At 44.1% G+C, this 27523-nt stretch overlaps 1 protein-coding gene across 1 annotated transcript in view; it reads left to right on the top strand.

Annotated features, from left to right (window-relative positions):
• The window catches only part of tnr (tenascin R (restrictin, janusin)), a 185206-nt gene that overhangs the window by 144475 nt on the left and 13208 nt on the right, over nucleotides 1-27523 (top strand). Inside the window, exons 10-19 of the mRNA XM_061242726.1 lie at nucleotides 1033-1302; nucleotides 2169-2354; nucleotides 4030-4119; nucleotides 5548-5811; nucleotides 8108-8374; nucleotides 14493-14612; nucleotides 15665-15808; nucleotides 21071-21190; nucleotides 22369-22512; nucleotides 25896-26026. Coding sequence (XP_061098710.1) covers nucleotides 1033-1302; nucleotides 2169-2354; nucleotides 4030-4119; nucleotides 5548-5811; nucleotides 8108-8374; nucleotides 14493-14612; nucleotides 15665-15808; nucleotides 21071-21190; nucleotides 22369-22512; nucleotides 25896-26026 — 1736 coding nt within the window. The remainder of the gene's footprint in view (nucleotides 1-1032; nucleotides 1303-2168; nucleotides 2355-4029; nucleotides 4120-5547; nucleotides 5812-8107; nucleotides 8375-14492; nucleotides 14613-15664; nucleotides 15809-21070; nucleotides 21191-22368; nucleotides 22513-25895; nucleotides 26027-27523) is intronic.

Below are 27523 nucleotides of genomic sequence, written 5' to 3' on the forward strand. Positions count from 1 at the left end.
CTCTCCTGCACAGTGCATGAATTATTCATTTGTAGAATCAGTAGCTGTGACAATGCCACAAATAACCCCTGCTATCTGGATGCGGTGTTACACACCTGTCTGGGTTTTTTTTTACTATGTGCTGATTGCTATTTTTGTAACAATAATTATGTACTGGGACGTTGTGTACAAAACAAAACTTGCTGAACAATATTGAGTGACTTTTTTCCTCACTGTTGCCATGCCAGGTTTGCTTTTGCGCGTGGGTGAGGGTGGGCTAGCCAGCTAGCCATGATATAAAAAGCATATTGGAATATGCATTGCACATATAAATTCAATTTTATTTGATTTGGTGATAACAATGTCATACAGGGCAGCATGATAGTGCAGTGGGGAGCACTGCCTCCGGGCAAGAAGGTCCCAGGTTTGAATCCCAGCCAGGGATTTTCTGTGTGGAGTCTGCATATTTCCCCATGTAAATGTGTCCACAGGTACTCCCACAGAGCCATAGAGATATGCAGGTTTGGTGAATTGTATACATTAAATTGCCTGTAGGTATGAGTCTGTGTCAGTGAATGGTGTCGGGGCTTGATAGCTGGTCTGTCCTGGGTATATTCTTGCCTCTCTCCCTATGAATACTTGGGTAGGCTCCAGCAGTTCATTAATTGGCATTAACTAATGTATGACTATGTAATGTAATTAATAGTCATATAAATGCATTAATTAGGCATGAAATTAATTGTTCATTAGGCAATGTATTTGTATTGGTTACATTTGTATTTGCATTGGTTACATTTTTACTTTAGCAAACCATATGCTATAATGAGTTAATCATTAACAACAAAGTACATTTTTTTCATTCCAATATGAATTGGCATTAAGAAATGTAGTTGTTAACATGAATTAATGATAATACTAATACATAAACAATGCTGCACCGATTGACCTTTAGGTTGTTAGTCAGTTAACGACTACATTACATTAGTTAATGCCGAGTCGTGTGACCTTATCGCAAAGCGTCACCAGACCTAAGATGGCCGCTGTCCTCCGCAGTGATCGACGGCCCAAGCCACCTGGTCGTGCGGGACGTCTCGGACACGGTGGCGTTCGTGGAGTGGGCCCCGCCCAAGGCCAAGGTGGACCAGATCGTGCTGCGCTACAGACTGCTGGGCTCGGACGGGCCCCGCACCACGTTCCGGCTGCAGCCCACCCTCAGCCAGTACTCTCTGCAGGTGCTGCGGCCCGGCTCGCGCTACGAGGTGTCGGTCAGCGGGGTCCGCCGGGGCAACGAGAGCGACTCCGTCTCCACCGAGTTCAGCACCGGTGAGCCACGAGCTGACCCGGCCTCAGCCCCCAGCCGCTCTCTTAACGAGCACTTTTCAGTCTCGTGACGACACTTAAGATCATATTTTTTTGATCAAGTAGAAAATATTAGGTTGTTCTTACTTGACAAGTGAAGTGTCCTTATTCCATTGGCACATTTTGAAATGTGAAAAACGGTATCACCTCATTGGCAGATTTTCGTCTCATTTAGCAGAAAAGTTATAGAAATAGAAGTCTAAATATGAGACAAAAATAATTGTTAAGACTGACTTATTTTTGGTTTGGTTTGGTGTCAGCGGTCAGCTGTTTTGTACTGCAAAAAAGCTTTAACAAGCTTTCTTAATCTTTTATAAGACTTAAGATCTTTTTCTATCAAGAAGAACATATTAACTGTTTGCTTGACTAGTGAAATGTTCTTATTCCATTGGCACATCTTGACATTAGTCAAACTGTCTTACCTCATTGGCAATAGTTGACCGTTTTAATAAAAAACTGAGAATTTAATAACTAAATATGCATTTTAGTACATAACAGTGAAACATTATTATGTCAAGGTCAGTTATTGTAATTGAAATGTATTGAACACATGCCTTTTCTATCAGTGTTTAGATCCTCCATGTCTGCATGCAAATAAGTGCAGCTGAGTGTCTTAGCGCGTGATTTACGTATGTGTGTCTCGAGTGGACAGGCCAGTTGTTTTGTGTGCAAAGTGCCGCTAATTGATTTTCTGGGGGATTTACACACGTCCTGCGGCAGGGCGGCTGGTGTAGCGGTCAGAGCAGGGCTTGTGCATGATGGAAACGCGGGCGACTTCTGGCCACTGGTCTCAGTTTCCCAACCGTTTTTAGTTCTGTCGTTTTTCTCAGAGATCGACGCTCCCAAGAACCTGCGGGTGCTGTCGCGGACGTCCTCCACGCTGGAGGTGGAGTGGGACAACAGCGAGGCCGAAGCCGAGCTCTACCAGGTGGTCTACAGCACGCTCGCCGGCGACCAGTACGACAAGATCATCGTCCCGCGCAACGACGGCCCCACCACCAAGACCACGCTCACGGGTGAGGGGGGTTCAGCGGGTTCATTTCATCGCTCTTAATCCTGCTTTACTTTAGGGTGCTCCAAAGGTGTGACAAGTATGGCTGCTCTTTATCTCTGAACCACATATTTTTCTTCTTACGGGCGTTCTTACTACCACCTCGATGGCGTGTGCGAGGGGTTAACAATGCATTCCTTCTTAACCCATCCCCCGTCAATCTCTCATCAGGGGGGCCTAGGGCCGGGTCCTCGACAGGTGGTTCTGCATGCATACGTACAAACATACGTACATGCATACAGCACATGTATCCATACACCGTGCAATGTTTAGTTTAAAATCTTTTCTATATTGAGTACTTTAGAACGGCCATGTTATAACAGATAAGAAGAGTTCATGAGCAGAGACCTGCTGATCCTGAGGGAGGGAGGGAGAGAGAGAGAGAGAGAGAGAGAGAGAGAGAGAGAGAGAGAGAGAGAGAGAGAGAGAGAGAGAGAGAGAGAGAGAGAGAGAGAGAGAGAGAGAGAGAGAGAGAGAGAGAGAGAGAGAGAGAGAGAGAGAGAGAGAGAGAGAGAGAGAGAGAGAGAGAGAGAGAGAGAGATTAATTCCCTTTCTTCCACACCTTTATTTGTGGCCGGGTGTCTAAGAGCACGCAGCTGGATATAGTCCAGCTTGCGAACGGCCTTGTCAAGGGCCACTGCAATCAATGTGGGCTTTCTGCTTTTCTGTTAACTGATAAGCACACCAGTTGTCAAATTGATTTTTACTCTGAATAATTATTGGTTTTAAAAGAGGTCGCTAGCAAAGACCCCAGAGAAAACATATTGACGAACACCATATTTTCCCAAGCCGGTATAATTCTTTAAAAGGATGCGATTTACAAATCTTATTTTGCACACTCATGAATATACACTCAGTGATCACTTTATTAGGTAGGTCTGTACATCAGCTTGTTAATGCAAATATTTAATCAGCCGATCATGTGACAACAAAATGCATTGAAGCATGCAGACATGGTCAAGTGGTTCAGTTGTTTTTCAGACCAAATGTTAGAATGGGGAAAAAAGGTGATCTTTGATTATTGGTGCCAGACAGGGTGGTTTGGGTATCTAAGAAACTGCTGATCTCCTGTGATTTTCATGCACAGCAGTCTCTAGATTTTTCAGAGAATAGTGCGAAAAACTAAAAAACATCTGTGTGCAGAAATAATGACAGTAATGCAAATAAGCGTGCATTAGTGCTATGCAGAAGAGCATCTCTGAACACACAACACATCAACCTAAGTGGATAGGCTACAGCAGCAGAAGAAAAAAATATGTCTAATAGATACCTAATAAAGTGTCCCTAGGTTTCATGTTATACTAAAAGGACTATTTTAATTATGTGAAGACGCACAGGTGAATTTCGTTCCGCGGACTCTCATCTATGTTTAATGTTCCTCTCTTCATAGGCTACATTAATTATTCCTTTTTCATCCTGTGTCCGGTACCGTGGCAACTCGTTAGAAAAATCTCTGTGTGTAGGTGTACTGTGTTTTTGCAGTGTTTCTTGAACTTTTGTTTTTAAAATATCCTAAGACCCATGTGACATTTCAAACTGCAATTAACTGGAAATGCATGCTGTAACATACCACATCTCTCCTTACATTCATCCCTCCATCCATCCCTCTCTCCATCCCTCCCTTCCTTTCTCAACCACAGACCTGGTGCCTGGGACGGAGTATGGGATCGGAATATCTGCCCTCCTGGGGGGTAACCAGAGTTCCCCGGCAACAATGAACGCTAGGACAGGTGAGCCTCCTCCTCCCGTGTACAGCAGCAGCGTGATTACATTTGACGGACAAAATGGAGGCTGACCTGAAGAAAGAGCAACATCTAACCCATCCCTTGGACAATATGTACAAAGGCAGAAAAACCATGGGTTCTTAGAGACCCATTCAAAAGCAATTTGATGTAATTAGAAGTTAAATGGAGGAGGGAGGTAATGGATTTAATGTTTAAGGAGGAGTGTCTTTAGCTAGAATGATATTTTTGTAAATGCTGCCCTGTGCAGATACATTTATTTTCCTGTGTAGTTATAAGGTCGTTTTTTTTCCTCGAGGAGTGAGAGACGTGGCTGGATTTCTTTCTGTTCGGGAAATCTCAGATCACGGATTCCAAAGTGAAAACTAAATGGTGGTTTGCGCTGCAGTGGATGTGTATGTTTTGTGTCTGAGCAATTGTGGGAAAAGGGGAATAAAATTTTGAACGTTAAATAAAAAATTAACATTCAAAGACTTTCACATTTTTGATTCACAGCAACAGGCTAGATAACTATGATACAAAAAATATATATAAATAAAAGAGGAGAATGTACAAGGAATTATAAATAACTTCAGCACTTGGGCACCTGCGTAGGCCAAAATACCCATGTGTCCGTCTGTGTTGATTGCAATGCAGGTAAACACGGCCTAGCTTCTGTTGTTCATGAATTGTTAATGCTAGCATATGCCACATCTCTCTTATTATAATGACGATGTTTGTGTTTCTGTAGAATGTCAACAGTGGCAGCAAGCACCATGTTTACAGTGTTTTCATCATGTTAGCAGATTGTGATACAAAAGTAATACAGTATAACTTTACCTTGAGTGCGACTAATGAATATATTTGAGGTAGTGGAGCAGAGGGCACTCATTAGATAAAGACTGCATGTTTGTTACCACTGAAAGCCATTTGTCACTGTTGATACGACAAATGTATGACATGACAAAAATTAATACAGGTTATTGCCAGATTATGTATGCATACCAGATACCCTGCCCTGTATTTTTAACATTTTTGGACATTTTGTTGTAGGACTATATGACAGAATATCAAAACCAAAGCCAAAACATACCAGTGTCATCCATTTTACAAATACAATGCGCAACAAGTTCAAAATGTCTTTATAAATGTGAAAACATTCAGTATATTAGCAAATAATAAGTAATGACAAGCAAACAGTTTATTATTATGTAGTTTATCAATCATTTAGTAATGGTTTACAGATCATTTATAATGGAACTATAAAATAAAGTGTTCTGTTCTAAAATATAATGCTGTTAATTCCCATGGAATGAATTAGTTAATGGAACTGGAAGTGTCCATCAGAGCAGTCGATGGAATCTGCGAAACTCCGCCCCATGGCAGCCATGTTTGGTATCTCTCGCATTACATGACCTTTTCCGGTGTCACCCGCAGGTCTGGACGTTCCCATGGACCTGACGGTGACCGCCTCCACAGACGACACCATCTCCCTGCTCTGGGGCCTGGTGCAGGGCCCCATCGACCACTACAAGATCACCTACACCTCCTCTACGGGGGTCACCACCGAGGTGACCGTGCCCAAAGACCGCTCCACCATCACCCTGACCGAGCTGGAGCCCGGCACGGAGTACACCATCACCGTGGCAGCACAGCGTGGCAGGCAGCAGAGTGCAGCCGCCACCATCGATGCCTTCACAGGTACCCAGGCCGTATATCTACATAATCACAATTACCCAGGCCATATACCTACATAATCACAATTACCCAGGCCATATACCTACATAATCACAATTACCCAGGCCATATACCTACATAATCACAATTACCCGGGATATATATACACCTATATAATAACAATTACCCGGGATATATATACCTTTATAATAACAATTACCCGGGATATATATACACCTATATAATAACAATTACCCGGGATATATATACCTTTATAATAACAGCTGCCCAGGAAAACAACGAATGTAATAACAGGTGTAAGGACTATAAGAATATATGCACATATAATAACCAGTGCCTGAGCTATATACCTATATAATAAGGTTCAAGGACCATAGGACTATGTGCCTATATAATGACAGGTACCTGGGGCACATACCTCTTTAATAGGTACATGGGTTAAATACCTACGTATATACTTATAGGTCTCTCCAATCATCCTCAGTTAATATGCCATTTTCTTTTAATTCGAAAGTCATGCCGTTTTTCTTGGGTAAGTTAAAAACTTACTAACTTTAAAGAACTTTGAGGGCTTTAACTCAATCCCCACTCCCTAGGCTTTCAGGCTTCTGTAAGACTCCAGGATTCACCTTAGTCTGTAATATTTTTACATTTGCTGGAAGCATCAATGCATTTGTATGCGCGTTAGCATTTTGTGAAAAATTCTAAACATGAGTCAGCAGTAGTTTGAGGCCAATTTTTTACATTTGAGACAAATTTTTCAAACCAAAAAGTGTTTTGGTGGTAAAGTCCAAGATTGTAGTGCACCTGGCCTAATACTCAAGTGCTGCATATGTACCTGTGCTAATATCCAACACTGAACGCATATCTGTACTAATATCTTACATAAATAATGTACTTGTGCTAATATCTAACAATGACAATGTACCCATGCTAATATCTAGAACTAAACTCATACCTGTGCTAATATCCAGTACGGAGAAGGAACTGTGCTAATATTCCATACTAACAGTGTACCTGGGTTATTATGCACCCATAAACACATGACATCAATAATATCAAGCACTGACTGCATACTGTACATTCTCTGGTCTAATATCACTGAACCTATACCTTGGGCTAATACCTAGCTTTGAAGCATGAGTATTGAATTTAATAAGCCTTTCAGCCTAAATTTGCATACTGGACATGTCAAAGAGACCTGCCAGAATTTGCATAATCGTTTAGTGCTTGAAAACCTTTGCCGCAACTGATTTAAATTCAGGTGGTTTGCCCAATTATAGTCCCGAAGGTCCACGGTCCAGCCAGTTGTATACATGTACATGTGGGTCTTAACACTGTTCATTTTTCAAATGTGCAAACGGGAAATAGATCAATGCCTCCATTTTTAGCACCCAGTAGTTCATTTCAGTAATTAATAAGGTTCTGGATGCAGGAGTGCCTTCTGGCTGTGCTGCTAGTCCTTAAGGATCTCAGCTGAAGCATTCAACGCAGGTGGCTCAACCCACTTTCTATACATTTGCATCCTGTGGGAAATGAATATAAATAAGAAACTGAAGAAATAAAATCACGTAGTCTAACTTTTTCATTTCAAGAAACATGGGCAGTGGGAATTATTCCAGAAAACACAGAAAAACGGTAAAGGAGTAGCCTTCCCTTTTGGGAAATATATTTAAAGCGAGCTGCCCCTAGCCTTGATTCCCTGCCTGATGAGTTATATACATGAGCATTACTTTATTTCGCTTTCAGTTAGTTGTTCCCTGCGTGTGCATTGCAAATTACATTTATTACCATGGCAACCATGCTTTTTCTCATCACATCAGCTTAAGGGTCCATCATCTGTTCAGCCGAAAGAGGCGATCCCTCTCTCTCCTTTCTTCCCTGAAAGGAAAATCTATCATGGGAGTCTCTGCTTGACCGAAACATCTTGGAATTAAAGCCAGGAGGTTTCTCTCTCTCTCTCTCTCTCACACATTCTCACCTGTCATAGATGGGGTGTTACAATTATTCCCAACCACAGTGCCTCCTGCTAGTGTACCTGCTACTGTACAGCATAGTATCCTGGAACTCAATCCTTTCCATCATCATTTCATCATCTCTCAATCCCTGCTGCCACTCACCTTGCTGATGCTGCACCAGTGGGTGTCATGTCATTATCCACCGCTTCCAGTCACTCAGCCTCGACCTCCCGAGAGTTCTGGCCAACGGCTTCCCCCAGGGACGTGCCGGGTCCTCCACCCTGGCAGGTGGCGCCACCTCGTTCCCCTCTCCCCGTCTGACCGATGGCTTTGGCTTCCAGGGTTCCGCCCGGTCACGCAGCTCTACTTCTCGGACGTGACCTCGTACTCTCTGACGGCCGCGTGGAGCGCCCCGGCGCCGCCGGCGGACATGTTCATCCTGAACTACAGCCCGGCGGATGGAGGGGACACCCTGGAGGTGACCCTGGAGGGCTCCAAGACCCAGGCCACCCTCACCGGCCTGCTGCCCTCCACCCTGTACACGGTCACCCTCATCACCGTGCAGGGGGACATGACCTACGAGCCTGTCACCGGCTCAGCCGTCACAGGTACACCACCGCGCACCTCACACACACCAGGGGTCGAATCCTCAGGTACACCACCACACACCTCACACACACCAGGGGTCAAATCCTCAGGTACACCACCACGCACCTCACACACACCAGTGGTCAAATCCTCAGGTTACACCACCATGTACCTCACACACACCAGGGGCCGAGGCCTCAGGTACACCACCACACACCTCACACACCAGCGACAGGAGCCTCAGGTTACACCACCATGTACCTCACACACACCAGGGGTCAAATCCTCAGGTACACCACCACGCACCTCACACACACCAGTGGTCAAATCCTCAGGTACACCACCACGCACCTCACACACACCAGTGACAGGAGCCTCAGGTACACCACCACACACACACCAGTGACAGGAGCCTCAGGTTACACCACCATGTACCTCACACACCAGCAACAGGAGCCTGATTGATGGATACACTTCCTAGAACCCCTGGTTCTAAGTAGTGTCCACACTACATTTTCACACACCATCACACACCTCATACACTATGTAGCTAATGCTTTTTATCCAGAGCAACTTCCAGTTGATTAGACTAAACAGGTGTCAATTTCCCCCCTGGAGCAATTTTGGGGTTAAGCCCTGCTCAAAGGCCCAACAGCTGCATGTATTTTATTGTGGCTACACTGAAGCTTGAGCCACCATCCTTCCAGGCCCCAGTCAAGCACCTCAGCTGCGAGGCTAGGGTTCTTTAAACTTAGGTTTAATTCAATTAGAAATACGGGGACCGTAACAACAGAAAGATTTTAGAGCTCTGTTTTACCGGCTTTAACCTGTATTATCAGTTCCATTTTCGGAATGGCACTCATGAGTGACAGAATATTTATTGGTGCATTATTTTTCTACTTGTTTTTTGCAAAGACGCTTTGTTTTGAGTTTGTTACAGTCAATATGTGTATGCACGCTGATGTTCACCTCACCTTGTTTTATATACTTTGTTATGAGCCTCTCTGGATGAGCGCATCTGCTACATGAATAAATGTAAATGTAAACCGACAGGCTTGTATAAGCGTATGCCAAGACTTCTACACAAATCTGCTTCGTTGGAATCAGCTATTTGTGAAGATCTCCAAAGCAATAAGAGGCTAGTTTTTTTCCCCCTTTTACGGCGGCAGACATCGAAGTCCCCAGCTTTATTTCCATACTATAATATTTATCAATATTTAATGAGGGTGTCTGATGGCTTTTAAATGAGAATGAGCTCTGCAGGGCAAGCAGAGGGAGTTCTGGTTGAGCAGATGGAGACTGACGCCAGTCCTGGGGAAACCAAGCTGCTTTCATACTGTCTACTTGTTTATATCCAACAGAAAAACAAGTCTTCAGTCCAATGATTAAGGCATCAGTCTGCATTAACCCTTTGAAGAGTAGTTTCTTTTTTTTTTCAGTCAGTCAGTATTTGAAAAATCCATCGCTTTCAATTACCAGTAGTGATTGCTACTGTACATCAGCATTAGAATGTTCATATAAGACTTGATAAGGTTACATGAATTGGAATGAACTAGTGTATGTAGTTGTTAACTAACTGACAGCTCTGATGGCTCAGTAATCTGCACAGCTCTGATAATGTATTTGTACATCCTTAGTTAATGTTAACAACTACATTAGGAATGCCAATGGATTTAAAAAAACAGTTAATGTATTTGCTAATGGTTAGCTAATTATGTGTTTATCCTTTGATTTGCTAATAAATATTCGTGTTACATTAGTAGTTGACAAATACAAAAACTAATGATGCCTAATTAATGCATTTGTAGGTAATTAATTCATGATTGATAACTGCATTAGTTAATGCGAATTCATGAATATTTTTGTAAAGTGTGGCCAAGCATTCTAATCACATATTTGTGAAATTACACCTTAAATTGGAAATCTATGATTTCCTCGGTTTTGATGGATTTGGCAGTGCCACCCATGGTGACCGATGCTCATAACAGGTTTATTCAACATTTAAACTCCCACACTGGCATTCCCCCGCAATATGAAAACACACTCCAAAACATAGCAGCATGGTTTGCCACATTGGTTTCCTTCGGTCACTTCACTACTTTCATCCATTGTTGTAAAGTTATTGCAAACAAAGACAGCTGTGCCTCTCCTCCAAGTTTATCCTGCTCAAAATCTCCCACGTCGCTGCCAGAAGTGTCATTTTGCGAATCACACATCTCTGCATTTCGCAACGCTCATTTCTTTCATAGGTTTTCATGCGTACACTTCCATACAGGGTGGGTATAGTGTGCCCACCCACTTAAAACTTAAAATTCTGATGTGTAGAAATTAAATTACACAACCCCAATGTCCTCAATGGTCATTGCTAGAGAAATGGCATGTCTCAAATACGGTATGTGTTCATATGAAAAAAATTGCCACTCTAATGGGTTCAAACAAGTCACGTCAGCTCATTGAAACTTATGAAGAAGCCCACGACCTGCTGTAGACTTACTGTGCTGCTAAGTTTGGGAGCTGTGCTGCTGGAATTAATTCAATATCCGAAACAGCTCCGAGGGGATCCATTGCTCTAAACAAATAAGCTGAATTACTATGACTCCCAAAGCAGAGTTGAATGCTTGACCGATTGAAGCTGCATATTGACGTCTCCCTTGTGTGGTATATATTGCCGGGTTTGAGAGGATATAAGAAGGGCTATACACTGTAGACAATACTGGTCCTCAATATTTATTTAGGGCAATCATAAAATATGTTGACAACAACCAATAGAACAACACCCCTGGTGATTGGTGGATACACATCCCGGCAACCTGGTAGTAAGCAGTGTCCACCAATCACCTTCGCAGTTGTTGTTTTCTACGTACAGTATGTACTTCATGATTGGTGCAGCTGTGAAATCGTGCTCTGATCTCCCCAGCCAACCACAGTTATTATGCATTGTTATTATGTATTGTTTTAATCAAGAAGTTACGTATAGCAAACACAGTACTTTCTACACACACCTAATAGAAGTAATGCCTTTTTGTGGACATACATTTGCCACATATGTATGTGTCTTTCCTGAATATTTGTATGGTGATTAAGAAATAGGGCAAAACAGAGGGCATCTACACTGATTTATCTAATTTAGGGAAATAAATAGATCTGTGCGTGTGAAACGGCATTTCAGCGTTTCCTGACATATTTACTCATTAGGCTCTCCCCTCACACAGCTGCATTGCAGACTCCCTCCGCGCTTTATTTCTTCACGAACGCTTCCGCGGGTAATCCTCTCTTAATTACCTCTGCTTGAACGTGGAAGCGACTGAAATATTCAGCCGCCGCGCGGGCAAGCTGTTATTTACAGCTGCCAGGCCGAGGGGAAGGCGCGCTGTCTCAGGACCGCTTTCCCAAAACAAAGGGGTGAACTTTCGCTGCAGAAGCACCTGCAAGCCACTTCCTGGCTTGATGCAGTCCCAGCCAATTTCCAAATCAACGCTAACGATCACTGCTTCGTCAGAATTAAAAACGGACGCAGGGGTTATGGTTTTTGGGGGCGGCCTGAGGGGGATTTGTATCTCACACGGGCCAGAACCCATGCTTGAAAACATGTCTGTTTGTCAAATGATATGGCGGTTGATGACAGAAGGGGGGTGGCGATTCAAACATGGCTGGGAGCCACTCCATATTGAGTCTGGCAGTGCCAAACGTCTGATGCTAAGCAGGGCTGGGCTTGATTGGGACTTGGAACAGGAGACCTGAGAATACAACCAGCCCAGTCTCATGGGGTAAGTTCTCAATTACGTTCTCACAGGGACACTTTGCTGTAGTTTTAAAACAAAATGTCAACTAGGGGTGGTGAAGAAGCTCAGACTTTAAGGAATGTGAAATTATGAGCATTTTTAAATCCTCCTTTTTACGTATCAGGTAGAGTTGATGGTTGTGCGAATTTAAAAACAGAACATAAGATTGATGAATACAACATTTTAAAATAGAAAATAAGTAACCCTTTGGACCGTCGAGCATGATTCGTTTCAGTTTTGTTTGTTTGTATTTGTTTGTTTGTACGCCAGGCAGTCTGATATGTTATTATGTGGTTTCAACCCACACACACCGTCTCCTGAGCCTATGTGCCTGTTCTCCAGTAATTTAATGTCTAAACTTACCTTTAGCACCTCCAGTGGACATTTAATTTTGAAGCTGCAGCAAAGTGTACCTATGAGAATGTGATTGCACTTCCTCAAATACAGTGCCCATAGTCATCTTCTCCATGAGATTGGATAGGAATAAACAGCTTTCTGTAAGAAGTCGTGTTAGTCAGCCAGTAGGGGGCACTGTTCTCATCGGTCTGATTTAAATCCAATGTTCCAGCTCAGTGATTGGGGGCACTGCCCTATACTCCGTGCCTTAACTCAACTAAGGCCTCAACCCAGATTCTGATTCCAGCAGCCATTTAAGTTCCTATGAAATGTAATGAAAGGCCGTGGCTGGTGACCTTGCTGTCCTCTCCGCATGTGGCCGTATAACCCCCCCCCCCCCCCCTCCTCCACGCCGTGCTCTCCACCCATTACATTCGCTGCCCACACTTCCTTACCGGGCTGTGGCTTAAAAAAGAACTGAGCTTTTTGCATTCACCTTCCGTCTTAAGTAAAGATAAGTGACAGTGCCAAATGCGTTCTGCTGAAAACTATTCCCAGAACTAGCTGGAGGTCAGCCTATATCCCATGTGAGGTAAAGGGGCTCACAGGGGCAAATATTCTGGGCACCTGTCCCGCGTTTTTATTCGATAACAGTTTAAATATCGAGGCTAAATCCAATAGTGTGACTGACAGCTCTGTTGAGTGGAGAATAATTGAAAATGTGCATACACGAATTCCAGTCGCATCTCAATAAGGCTGAAGACATTACCTCGAATTGCTAGCCCACTTTGTCAATTATATCCGTCATAATAGGAGAGCCGCATCGGGAGGAGGATTCGCTTGGCGCTTTGTGCTTAACCGCTGTTTCCGCGAAGGCTGGAATTGTAGATTGTAGAATTGTGGATTCCGTCTCGCCGGTCCCGCTTCGGTTTTTTTACATCTTCCCGCACGGGCCGAATTTGTCCGCGGCTCATATCTCTTGATTAACTCAGCTCCGGTTTTGCATCCGCACGCTCCGGGACTCTCCCTCACCTCCGCCGCTGTGCCGATGGGAGATCTTGGACAGATGAGCCAATCGTAAAAGTATTCCCTGGTGGCCGGTGGAGCTCGATAACAATGCAAATGGCCGTCCCTGGCACGCTGTTTGCCAGTGCCTGTGTGTGTGTTTTCTGAGTGTGTGTGTCTGTTGCCCGAGTGTGTGTTTGTTTCCTGAATCTGAGTGTGTGTGTGTCTGTTGCCTGACTGTGTGTGTGTTTCCTTAGTGAGTGTGTGTGTGTCTGTTGCCCGAGTGTGTGTTTGTTTCCTGAATCTGAGTGTGTGTGTGTCTGTTGCCTGACTGTGTATGTGTTTCCAGAGTCTGAGTGTGTGTGTCTGTTGCCTGACTGTGTGTGTGTTTCCTTAGTGAGTGTGTGTGTGTCTGTTGCCCGAGTGTGCGTGTTTTGCCTGAGTGTATGTGTCTGTTACCTGATTCTGTGTGTGTTTCCTGAGTGTGTTGCTCAAGTGTGGGTGTATTGCCTGAGTGTGTGTGTCGGCTGAGTGTGTGTGTGCGTCCTGAGTCTGTGAGTGTTGCCTAAGTGTGTGTGTGTGTCTATTTGCATTGCCTGTGTCTGTGTATCACCTGAGTGTCGGTGTATTGTCTGAGTCTGTGTGTTTTGCTTGGGTGTGTGTGTGTTGCCTGAGTCTGTGTGTGCAGCGTTAGCCACATCTGCTCGAGCTTAGCTGTGCTGTTACTCTGGTACTGAATGCGGTTGATAGGAAATCTGCGCAAAGCAGCAACTGCAATCGTGCGACAGTGTGCGGCAGCAGCAGCAGGGAATACCAAAGTGACACCACCACCCTGAGTCTCTCCTCCCGCCCCGGTTAAGAGGCGTAGCGTCGGTGCTGGCAGCTGATTGGTTAGAGATGGCTTCTATCGTGATATGAGTTGTCCACTCTGACCTCTCTGAATCCTCTGCCCCCCCCCCCCCCTCTTTCTACCACCTCTCCCCTCCCCTACCCCTTCACCCCTCACCTCCTGCAGGGATGGACCCCCCTCGGGATGTTATCGTGTCCTACGTCACCGAAGACTCTGTTACCATCTCATGGAGCCACCCCATCGCCCGATTCGATTACTACAAGATGTCTTATGAGTCAGCACGAGGTCTGTCCCCTTACCTATTCTACTGTGAGCTACGGTCGCTCCGTGTTGACTCATCGCCTTGAGTGCGTGCGCATGTACACTCTCAGAAAGAACGTGACAATGGAAGTTCAATGGAAGGATCACATTTCCCAAAGGTAGTCTGAAAGTACAGTAATGTTCTCTTTGAGTACGAAGGAGTATGTTTTCCAAGCAAAAAGGTACACATTGATTATATACTGTATTGCTGGTGGGGTGCACAATTTTACACCCATTTTTAGGCACTTCATAATGTGCCGTAGTGTGTGAGTGTAGTGAACTGCTTGTGTGTGTGTTTGTGTGTGTGTGTGTGCATACGTGTATGCCAGATACAATGCACCCTAAGCAACATATTTCTCACAATCTCAAAGGGAAAACATTTAGAGATGAATGTACATTATACAATTCACTCTTGAAACCGTGCCTTTGGCACATTCCTTTCATTTATTTCTTTGGATGCAGCAAATTGGGTTGAAGAGGTCAAACCATTCTTTTTTCACATACAGACAGTGACTTGCGCATCTTGGCCATAGATATAACAATCTTCTTTTCATGAAATGTATGCTTAAGAATACATTACATTACAGTAATGTTAGCTGTGTATATATAGAGTGTGCCTAAAAATAAAGTGTCACAATTGTTATTGTTTTGGCTCTGTACTTCAGCACACTGGATTTAAAATTAAACAAAGAACATGAGGTTGAAGTGTAGACTCTCAGCTCTAATTTGAGGTTGATACATCCATACCAGGTGATCCGTGTAGGAATTACAGCTCTTTTTATACATAACCCCACTTTAGGGGGCCGTGAGGACAGTAATTAACAGTTTTTAGATAGAAGTCATCCTGTGTATCAATCATTTGTATTTGATGACTACCTGAAGTAAGATATACAGCATTTAGTTTATGGGTTCTGGAGAATGAAGTACAGCACTTCTGTCAGACCACGGGCCACTCAAACACAATTCAAATACAATTCAGCTGTTTTCAATTCAAATACAATTCAAATACAAAACAGCTGTTTTCCTCCGGTCCACAGGAAGGGTGGACGGCATGGTGATCGAGAACGATGTGACCAACTACACGCTGAGCAGCCTCTACCCCGCCACCGAGTATGCGATCAGCCTGAACGCGGTGCGAGGGAGCCAGGAGAGCGAGGTCGTCAGCACCAGCGTCTTTACAGGTCAGGCCTGCCCTTCTGGGAGCACACAGCCGAGCAGGCCATCATCAAGTCACGGTCCTCCAGAACTGCTGGCTTTCACCTATCCCTTTACCTGGGAGTCAAGTATGAAGTCATGTGGCCAGCTCTAATTGTTCAGTTGATTACCCGGGGGAAAAGGTAAATCGGGGCTGGATTAGGATTCAAGGTCCTGATGGTGCAGTGGGTAGCACTGCCGCCTCACAGCAAGGAGGTCCTGGGTTCGAATCCCCGTCGGCCGGGGCCTCTCTGTGCGGAGTTTGCATGTTCTCCCCGTGTCTGCGTGGGTTTCCTCCGGGTACTCCGGTTTCCTCCCACAGTCCAAAGACATGCACGTTAGGCCGATTGGAGAGTCTAAATTGCCCGTAGGCATGAGTGTGTGAGTGAATGGTGTGTGTGCCCTGTGATGGACTGGCGACCTGTCCAGGGTGTATTCCTGCCTTTCGCCCAATGTATGCTGGGATAGGCTCCAGCCCCCCTGCGACCCTGATCAGGATAAGCGGGTTCAGATAATGGATGGATGGATGGATGGTCCTGATTTGATGATGGCTGCAGTAGAGTTATAGAATGTAGAATGTGAACACGTCACTTTCACTAAGTACGTAGAACATTCCGGATTTCCATCATAGTTCCGGTTTCATGCCGTACAGTTCTAGATTTTAGAACCATGTCCCTCAATGCACAGTCCTCAATGGACCGAAAAGTTCTGGTTTTCTACCCTCCCCGTACCTGGGAGTCAGGTGCAAAGACAGTCTGACCAAACAGTAGCATATAATTGTTCAGTTAATTACCTGGGAGGAAAGAAAACAGGCCTGGAGTCTGTACTGTAGGGCCAGCAGTATCCCTGCTTTAGTTCATGCGTAAAGATACCTCGTTGTTACTGAATATGTAGAACAGACTACTTAACTGCAGGTCTTGCGGCCCACAAAAGTGAATAACCCATATGTAAAATATATTGGCTTTGCCTGCTTTAATTATAATCCTAAAGCCATGCAGTAGTTACAGAATATTTAAAAATGCTGTATATCATGTTTATTCACAGCCTGGAATTACAGTGTGTTCCTTTATTGAATTAAATCAGCTACCTGCATACTGTAGATGTATGGGGCTGTCCATTTCATGATCAGCCTCTCCCCATAATCATAAACTCTGCTTTCGTTGGCATCCCCAATCTGGTAAACCTGCAGTATATTCTGTGCCAACAAACCCACTTTCAATCTGGACAAATTTGCTTCATGTACCATGTAATCGTTGTGATTGCACTGTCAATTTATATAGGAACTACACGCCGGCCAACATTTCCTCAATAGGAATGATTTTCTTTTTTTCTGTATTCTGTTAAAATATTGAGTTGCACCAGGCTCAGGCTTTCATCACCATCTTCCTCCTGCTTCCTCTAGCACCACGAGTTGGTCAGTCATTTATCCCGGGCTCTCCCGTATTGAGCTGCCGGACAATTTAATGTGAATAGATACGGCAGAGTAGTTGAGTTCTCCTCAGGGCCGAGGCCTGCTAACCCAGACTTAACCGCCCTGTCGCTGCATGCATAATCTTCTGCTGATTCCTCAACACGGTTATGGGCCTCTGAACCTGCCTCTGAACAGCGACTTCGCAAAACACACAAGCGCTCCCCGTCCTCGAACTAATCATCGGATTTTCTATTTTCTTTTGTACAATGAAAGCGTTCCCCGGTGGAAATGGCGAACGCTGATCTCCCACAATGCAATGTGCATGCTCTATCTTCTCTCTTTGTTCTGGCTTTTCTTCCTTTCTCGAGGTCTACGCTCGGCTAAAGAATTTAATGTTAATTCTCTTAAGCAATGAAGGAGTTGAAGTCAGTAAAATTAGAATATGTCCCTGTTCCCTGAGGGCTTTCTTTGTTTTATGATATTTTGCTTAACATCTACACAAGGTGTGATAATTACTGTAGGCTAATGCATCTCGGTTGTGAGATACTAACACATTTGTCAGAATGCATGTAATTTGGACTCCAAAAATAATGTGGATGCACATGCGTATAGGCAGGCACACACACACACACACACACACACACACGCCCACATAACAAGATGGCCTATCTTTCCAACACATCTTGGCTTGAACAGAATGTGTCGGAGTCATTATACGTGTGAAGTCCTGCAGAAGAAGAAGACGGGTCTACCTCCGTGTCCCTCTGTGTGAGATATTACGGTTTTATTGCTTGCTGGAACATTTTTGCATAATGGCTTGCCTGCCCTCCGCTGTGTTGTGCCTCTGCCTCCCTCCAGCGCTAGCGCGATATCAGCTCGCGACTAAATGAGGGCATTAGGTGCGGAGTCATATGGAAAAAAGCTTATTTTGTAAATATTGACTGGGAGTAAAAGAGATTTTAATCTCCCCTTTGATCATGCGGAGGGCGCGCTCGTGGCCTGCTGCCACCGCTGCAGTGCTCCCGAATATTAAACCCCCCCCCCCCCCCCGTGCCTCTCTTCTGTCCCAGGCAGAGAACTGCCGCCGCTGTCCGTTAGCGCCCGTTAGCATCCGTTAGCATCCGTTAACGCCCGTTAGTGTAGCTTTGACGTGGTCGGTCCAGGTGGGTCTTGATTCGATCGATTGTGAGATTGTGATGTTGAATAAAGCTTCCATTCAAATGTTTTTTTTTTGCCTATGGCACTGTAAATGTCCTAGACTCTTGAACACACAGAATCGATACCTGGCTTCAATTAAGTACAACTCCAACATTGGGCTGCAGGACGAAGAGCAAGCAAATTTCAACTGAAAAGAGTCTTACTCTTCACCTTATTTAACATTAATGAAGCCATTTTCATACAACCTTGAAAAATGGAAATGTCTCTTTATTTATTTCTTAAGCAAAATTATGTAAAGCGCAAGTGTATGCTTGCTTTTCTGACCAGACGCTGAATAAATTGGTGATAACGTGCTCCCATGTAGCTGTGGGTATGACGAAGTCAAGCAGGACAAAATGCAATTAAAGTAAAAATGTTTCTGCACACCATTACCATGCCCTGAAATTCCACCGAGTGCTCAACTGCGGTAAATGAAAATGTTTAAAAAATACTTTTTTTAACCCAAAGTGCAGTCAAAATAAAAGCTCAAGTGCACTACCATAATTGAATATTTATCTGGACACATAATTATAGATTTGTGTGTTTGGTTTTAAAAATGCAATAACTATTATGTATTTATGCTTCTTGTAGCATACACACGTACACACACAAAAACACACGCGCATGCACGTGGACACACACATACTCACTCAAACTTGCATGCGGGTCAGTATGCAAATTTTAAAAATAGCACTTGAATAAATATTCATTAATCATGAATATGCAAATCATTACCCGGCGTGTACGGTACATCCCTGACAGAACAAGATTTAATTGCCGCTGTTTCAAAATAACTAATATAAGATAATTAATGCAAGCGGTTCAGGGCTGTGCCTCATTTAAACTTTTTTACTGGTGGAAGGAGCCAGCTTTTGATTAAATTATACAGCCTATAACAGCGGCAAGCATTCGTGGAACCATTCAGGGCATTCTTAAAATTAACACAAAAGAAAATGAACAATCACCATCATCTACCGTGCTAAAGAGAACAGACAGCACAATGACAAATTGTGAGCATTAACCCCAGTGCATATACAGCGCACATGATAGAAGTGTCAGCGCTTGTGTGGCTCCATTGCTCCGGAGTCTAGTAGTCATTAAACCTATAAATCTCTGACCATTAACACCAGGCCTTGGTGTTCGGAAGAAGACCTGGACGAGGTCAGGACGCACAACTCGTCAGGATGCTCGTTACATGAAACAGGCTGATAAAGACTTCTGAGGAGCCCCCAGGACGTGGGAATGGGGAATGAGGGGAAGGCGGTTAGGCGCGCGGCGCAGAGGCTAATAGCTGGTGCGTAGCCGCGTTCTCGGGTTGCCGGGCAGCGGAGCTCCGCGGTTCTGAATTTAATGAATGGCCGGGGCCTCGCCGGGTCAGAGTCGACAACTCCGTTAATGGGAGAGCGGGTAGCGGGAGCTGCGGCTTGAATCCGGGCTCAGATGTGCCACAGCATCTGGCGCTGAGAAGAATAAATGCCCCCCCCCCCCCCCCCCCCCTGCTAACAGCACATGAGGAAAGCGGGAGGGAGGGGGGGGACAACCTTGTTAATCGAAAAATGCTGCTCCAGTGTGATGACTAGGGGTTTAAAGTCATGCCGTTTGCATTTAGCCCTCTTTTCTAAGGTGCATCTAACGGGGCTGTAAAGTTCAGCTATGCCAGCTTGACCAGCTTGAAATTTCTATTAACTGTGTAACTGTGTACAAGCTGGTCAACCAGCTTGGCCAAGCTGGTCATGAAGCTGGACTAGCTGGGTATGAGCTGGTCAACCAGCTAGTGCTGGTAGCCTGTCTGAGCTGGTAGCTTTGATATACATTGGCTTCGCTGGTCATTCTCTAGATAATTTTGATACGTACATTTCATATAAAATTCCAGGTTAAAACAGCAGTGCTCCGAGTAATCCTTTGAGCTGTAACTTTTTGAGTAGGTATTATGAATTCTATTTCTGTAGATAAAAGACGTAGCTCGGAGACAATCTGCAGTATAAGATAGTACTTCTCTCATAAAATCTCCAATCTGGAACTGTGGTTGTAAAAAAATCACACGTAATGAAGACCCGGCTCCCAATTTGCATTTCCGTGGTTAGCTGCCAGAAACTGTGATTTTTTTTCTCATATCAGTTTGAATATAATAACCATATGAAGGTTGGAAGGGAAGGCAGGAAGATCAAAGCCAATTACTTTGGATGTGTGAAACTTAAAAAGAGTGCAGCTAGGGATTTGTGGGAAGATAAAATGGGGGGTGGAGATGTGCTGGTCTTATGTGAGGGGTTTAAACCATGTCACACTGCAAAAAAAAGTCTGTCTTATCAAATGTTTTAGCCTTGTAATGAGATTTGAAATCATACTTTTTTCTCTCTCAAGTAGAAATTATTACCTTGTTTTAAGTTCCTTTTTGCATGTGAAGTGAAATTGTCTTAGCTACCCCATTGGCAAATCTTGAAATGAGTAAAACTGGCTCACCTCACTGGCAAACTTTTTGTCCCATTTAGTAAAAAAGTAATTTTTGAGTCTAAATATAAGACTAAAATACTTATATTTAATACACTAGAACACAAAAATGTGTTAAGATTGACTTATTCTTTGGTTCCGGCTGTGCCGTGTTAATGTCTCCCCTCACGGTTGTGTTGTTCCTCCCATGCAGCCATGGACATGCCCTTGGACCTGATGACCCTGAACATCACCCCCCAGGGAGCCCTTCTGCGGTGGACACCCCCTCTGTCCAGTGTGGATAACTACGTGCTCACCCTCACGCGCAACCAAGGTTTTATTCTGGTCTTATTCTCTTTTCATCTTTTTTTCTCTCTAGTAGAAGATTAGATTAGTTTCTTGCCCAATTGGTAACTCTTGAATTGAGTTGAAACTGTTCCACCTCATGGGTAGTATTTTTGTCTCATATGTCTTGCAAAATAATAATAGAAATTGTCAAAGGAAAAAAGGTTTTAAGTCCAACTAAGACTATAATACTTACTTTTTTGTTTTCACTTCAGAACAGCTCTTGCAGATCCAACCATCCGTGGATCTATTCAGGATCCGTGGATCCATTCATTCCATTCTTAGAATTAACACAAAGAAGGCGTGCGAAAATTAACAGTCAATTTTATCACCATCATCTACTGTGCTAAAGAGAAAAGTACACACAATGAGAAACTGTGAGCGTTTGCCCCAGTGCATATACAGCAGACGTAGTTATGAAACCCCCTCTTGGACATTAGAGTAGTTATTTAGCTGATGCTTTTACCCAAAGCGACTTGCAGTTGATTAGACTAAGCAGGGGCCAATCCCCCCCCCCCCCCCCGGAGCAATGCAGGGTTAAGGGCCTGGCTCAAGGGCCCACAGCTGCACTGATCTTATTGTGGTCACACTGGGGTTTGAAGCACCAAACCTCTGGGCCCCTGTCAACCAATATGTTACTTCTTCTACTTCTTGGTTTCATTTTACGGCATCCAACTGCTGGTGTATTATCACCATAACTGCTAGGCTATAGGCTGCCCGTGGGAGATTGTGTTGCATCAAGGTCAGGGGTTGGGGGGGGAGGTTGGTTGTTCACAGCCCTGTTGCTCCGCCACTTCAGAAAAACTCTCGCAGCTCCTCCGTCACACTTTAAAAAGTCCCCGTCTCTCTTTATTTTCCCCTGTCTTTGTCCCCGTGACAGCAGTGATTGCTGGGTAACTGCGCCTGGGGGACGATTTCATGCCACAATTTCAGGGGGATTGTAAATTCCTCCGTTGTAAACGCATCACTGTTTTCACTCAGCGCTTTTGGCAGCCACCAGGCGGGCGAGGAGAAAAACGAAAAAAACACGAAGATGACAGATCCAGGCTTGCTCACAAGTGGGGACGGGTTTTCCGGAATGTACTGTCGGGACGAGTAGAGCTGCTGACTCAGTGCCGGTTTGTCCCGCCGACCCTCGACTGACCTTTCCCTTACCCTCCTCTGCAGTTCCCGCCGACACCATCCTGGTGGAGGGCAGTCGTCAGGAGCACCAGCTGAGCCGGCTCCTACCCTGCACCAGCTACTCTGTGGCCCTGTACGCCACCAAGGGGCCCCTCACCAGTGGGACTGTTATCGCCAACTTCGCCACGCGTAAGTATGCAAACCCGCTTAGCACGACTGTCTCACAACCCCAGACTCTAGGGCTGGAATTGCACCAGGTGTGTAGTGTTTGGAAAATTGTTCCACTTGCCAGCAATATATAGTTAATTTGTTCCTTTTTTGCCTGGAAAACAAGCTCATTTGTACCCAAAGAGAGCATTACTGTACTTTCAGGGTTCATTTGGGAAATTTGATCCTGGAAGAACAGAAATGTACCTCCACTCTCGCTTTATTTCTAAGAGCGCATGCTCACGCATTATAGCTGTTGCACGGGCTGCGTAATACGGCAAAAGCAAGCGAGCTCCGCCCAGTGAACACTACGCATCTGGTGTAAGCAAACTCCTGGATGACCCAAATATACTGTAACTAGCACATGATTTGCTTGTTCATAAATCAGGGGGTGTGGGTGGGGGGCACCCAGAAACGAAGGGAGAGGTGATTAAATAGTCGGTCGATTACGTTGATCGATCCGGCCAGGCTTTGGCCGGAGGTTTGGCCATGTTAGATGGCAGATAGTAAGCCTGCTGGATTCTAGGCTGTTCCGTGAGCAGACAGGGGAGCGCTCGCTTTAAGACTCTTGTTTTCAGTGGATGGGGAGTACAGGAGTATATTTTTGGAGACTCTAAACAAAAAAATGCATCGTCAGCAGAGCATCAGGCCCCTTGAGGGAGACAAGTGGTGGAAATACCAAGGTCTCCTCAGCAACAAGGCTCTCAGACCATTAACAAGTGTGTGTGTTTGTGTGTGTGTGTGCATGTACACGTGTACATGTGTGACTATACTAATGTAAAGGTTGTGTGTGTTCCTGTGTGTTTGCACATGCAATTGTGTTTGTGTGTGTGCGTGCATGTGTGTGTGTACTTGTGTGTACTAAAGTAAAGAACTGTGTCTGTATGTATGTATATGCATGCACACTTGTAATTGTGTGTGTGTGCGCAGTGTGTGTTCACACGGCCAGCCCAGCCGACAGTCTTTCATTCGGCGACAGCGAGCCGCAGTGGAGAACTAGGACACTGCCGACTGGTCGGGACGTTTAATCATGTGACATGTTATGGAAAACAGATTAATTTGTACATAATCAAAGTGTCACAGGCCATTTGGCCTGCCACTTCCTCTCCAGCTTCCCCGTTAGATGTTGACGAGCAATCACTCGATCGGGCAGTGGAGTTCACGCAACGGCGGACTCCGCTTGTTTGTAATTCGACGGCGATTGTTTCATTTCGCCGCCGTTCGGCTCCAATAGCGCGACTGCTTTTTTGACTCTGTTATTCTCTGATAAAAGGCAACGTCGTCGACCGCTCTCAGCGTTCAAAGAGGACTAAAACAAAGAACTCAGGAGCCCTTCATTAATTTTGTTGACTCAGTGTTTCGGGGAGACCTTGGCATAAAGACAAGGTGTGTTTGTCTGTTTTAAATGAGGAAATAAAGCCTAATGTCCTATGCTTCTTGGATTGCACACAATTTGCATCATCTTTGCTCGTTTCTTTGTTCACGCGGTCTTTAACGAGGTGGATTCTTGAGAAAATAACCGCTGGGATATTTGAATGTGGCAGAACGGTCGGGATGGGCTGTGACCGTGACCGGAAGGGGGCCGTTAGCTCCCTTGGACAGACCCCATAAAGCCACATTCATGAGTTAGAAGAAAGATACTCCCAGACAATTAGTGAGTGTGTGCGTGTGTACACATGTGTGTGTGCGTGGGAGAGAGAGTGAGCGAGATAGAGGTGAGAGAGATTGGGAGAGAGGAGAGAGACAGAAAGAGTGAGACAGAGAGAGTGAGCGAGATAGAGGTGAGAGAGATTGGGAGAGAGGAGAGAGACAGAAAGAGTGAGACAGAGAGAGTGAGAGAGAGATACATAGATGGAGAGAAATACAAATTTAGAGAGATATGGAGAGAGACAAGGAGAAACCGAGTCAGAGAGAGAGAGCGAGAGAGAGAGCGACTGAGGGAAAGAGACAGGAAATATGTAGATAGAGAGAAATAGGGTGAGAGAGAAATTAAGAGATACAGAGAGAGAGAGAAACAGTGAGAATTGTGACAGACATAAAATCAACAGAAATACTCTTAAAAACACAGGGAATGCTGGGGAAAAAAAATGTCACCCGTAGCTCTTTGACATGCAAATGCTAAATTAGCATCCATCATGATGAAAAGTTTAAAGGAAACACAGAGATAAATGCCGGTGATGGTTCTGAGAGAATGACGGCCTGTCAGATAAACCTGAGCGGGAATACAGACCCATACTTACACGGAGTGTAATTTTGCTTCTAACTTTGGCGAGTCTGTCATCGCAGTTTCACAGTCAACTCGCTGCCCTAGGGGTGCTGCATGCCATGTTCATGCAGTGAATGTGTGATACGCTGTAATTTCCTCTGTCTTCCCACAGTTTATACTATCCATCACGCCTAATTCAGCATCTCCTATTTGCTTTTCTCTATCATTTTCAGACCCGTGATTTGGTTCTTCTGTCACGCTTTACAATAAGGTTCATGAATTGGCATTAACTAATGTAGTTAACGTGAGTTAATGATGGACAAATACATCAATTAACTTTTCATTAGCTCAGGAATTTGTTAACAACTAACTAACATATTTGGTACATGAATATTTATATGAATATTTATACATTTAGCAAACCATAGGATTAACTTTTAGTTAAGCATTAACAAATGCATTAACTGACTTTTTCATTCCAATATGAAGCATTCCAATAACTAATGTAGTTGTTAACATGAATTAATGATCTACAAATACATTAACAGTGCTGTACAGATTAACTTCTCAGTAGCAGTTAGTTAAGAATAAGTTCGTGCTACTTAATGGAACATGGAATTGTAAAGTGTTACCAGTTCTTCTTACTGTGAAGATAAACTGATGGACATTTGATTTCCTTGAGCAGTTCTTGTTTCTCAATTTAATCTGTTAATGATTAATTTATTTTAAACGTACAGTATATGAATTATTTAAAATATTTACACTATTCTGAATGTTTTAATTGGATTTAACTCACTTGTGTATCAATAAAATGCAAATTTATCTCACATTTTAATCAACATTTATTTTTCGACATTTATCTTGAATGTTTTGGTTTTCCCCCTTGGTCTTATTTTGTCGCTGGAGTGAATGTCTTTTTAACTTTATTTTGAACTTTCCTTAAGTAGAAAAACACTCATAGCTCACATAATAGTAATTGAGATTCACTGATTATGGCAAGCAATAACAAGCCATTATCATCAAAGAACTAATCACTCAGTTTTCACACATGACACTGCTTTTGTTGTAATTATCGTAATCAACGTTCATGCAATCAGCTCTGTGAATGTGACCTTTGACCCCTGACCCCCATTGTCTTCTTCTCTGCTTCCTCCCGTAGCCATGGACGCGCCAAAGAACCTAACGGCCAGTGAGGTGAACCACCGGAGTGCCCTCATTTCCTGGCAGCCGCCCGTCACTGACATCGATAACTACATGCTCACGTACAAGTCTTCAGACGGCAACCGCAAAGTAGGCACTGCTTTCTTCTTCTCTGACATGCTGCTGAGCCCCAGCTGCCTGGAAAAAATTAAATAAAAAATCTGTTTTTATCGTATTTTGCCACTCAGATATGCAACACCGCACACACCACTGTGACTGAGTTGACCTACTGTGATATTTAGAATTTCACTGCGCAGTTCCACCACAAATATCTATTCTGCCGAGCACTTTAAATCTCATCATTTTCCTTCTGGGGCTAACGTCTTTATTTTATTTGATTTAATTGCACTTTTGCTCTTGCCAGTAGTATTAATAAAGTAAATTGACAGAGCCATTAACTATTGCAATACGTCTATTAATGAGCCCCCAGATATAATTTCCCCTGACATTTTTCTCAAATAAGATTTTTTTAGCTCATTACATCACACATGACCCTGGCGGTCTCTTCATTCTTCACCTCTGTCATGTGATCTCCCTCTGATTGAATATTCACTCAATGAGTGGCTGCAATGTCATTACGACATTAATATAGTAATGTAGAACTCAGTCAAACATTGAATATATTTCATTCATATATGCATGAACACACAGACACACGCAGTAGCTATTGATAAAGTGTGGAACTACATAGAAATAATTGCATGTTTCATTGGACAGGCATCCCTGTGGATTGGTGCACTTTTGACCCTATGAGTTGCCTGTCCTTGTGTTTGTCCAGGGGGTGGCAGTAGTGCACAGAGGATACATCTTTCTCTCGACACAAACAGTCGCACTGTTCAAATGAACACCCCCCCACCCACCAACCCACCCCTACACACACGCACACACACACAATGACCTGTACATGACATTACATTCTCATAGGATCTGTGTGCATCTGATGCATTAGCTCATTTCTGACTGTGTCGCTGTACTGGGCTCATTTACATCAGAACTGCATATTGGATGTGTGTACACAGGACAGCTAGAACCACAATTTACTTAATGGCCTTCGTTTGTGTAGTCCTCTCATCTCAGGATCTCAAATACGACTGTCTCCTCAGATAACTAATGTTATTCCTAACCTCCCGGGGTCGTGTACAGTACAGTAGCAGAACGGACGCAACGCTGACTGTGTTGCCACCATTGGACCAAACACACTAACAAACCCTCGTTATCAAGAGTGGCGATATTGCGCTTGTCCTCATTGAAGCTTTCTTTTCTGCATAATTCAGGAAACATATTGCTATAAATGTATGACTCTTTTTTAAACAGGTTGAATATTTCATATTTTCCTTCATATTTCATAAGTCGGCCAGAAGCTCTCTGCGCTGCCACTTACCGCAGGCTCCGGCAGAGAGTCGGCTCAAGGGCCTGCTTATCGCACCCAAATAAAACCCAGACTTAGCCCTCCCCAAAAACGATGCGTCACTCACCAGGAGATCAGCGTTTGATTGAAATGGATTTGCCGAAACACTGTGAGTCGAATGGAGCTGTCTGGGATTTGAGAAGGGACAGAAGAGGACTCCCTGTCTTTCAAAATGGCTG

The sequence above is a fragment of the Conger conger genome, chromosome 5 (genome assembly GCF_963514075.1).
Source record: "Conger conger chromosome 5, fConCon1.1, whole genome shotgun sequence".
Taxonomy (NCBI): domain Eukaryota; kingdom Metazoa; phylum Chordata; class Actinopteri; order Anguilliformes; family Congridae; genus Conger; species Conger conger.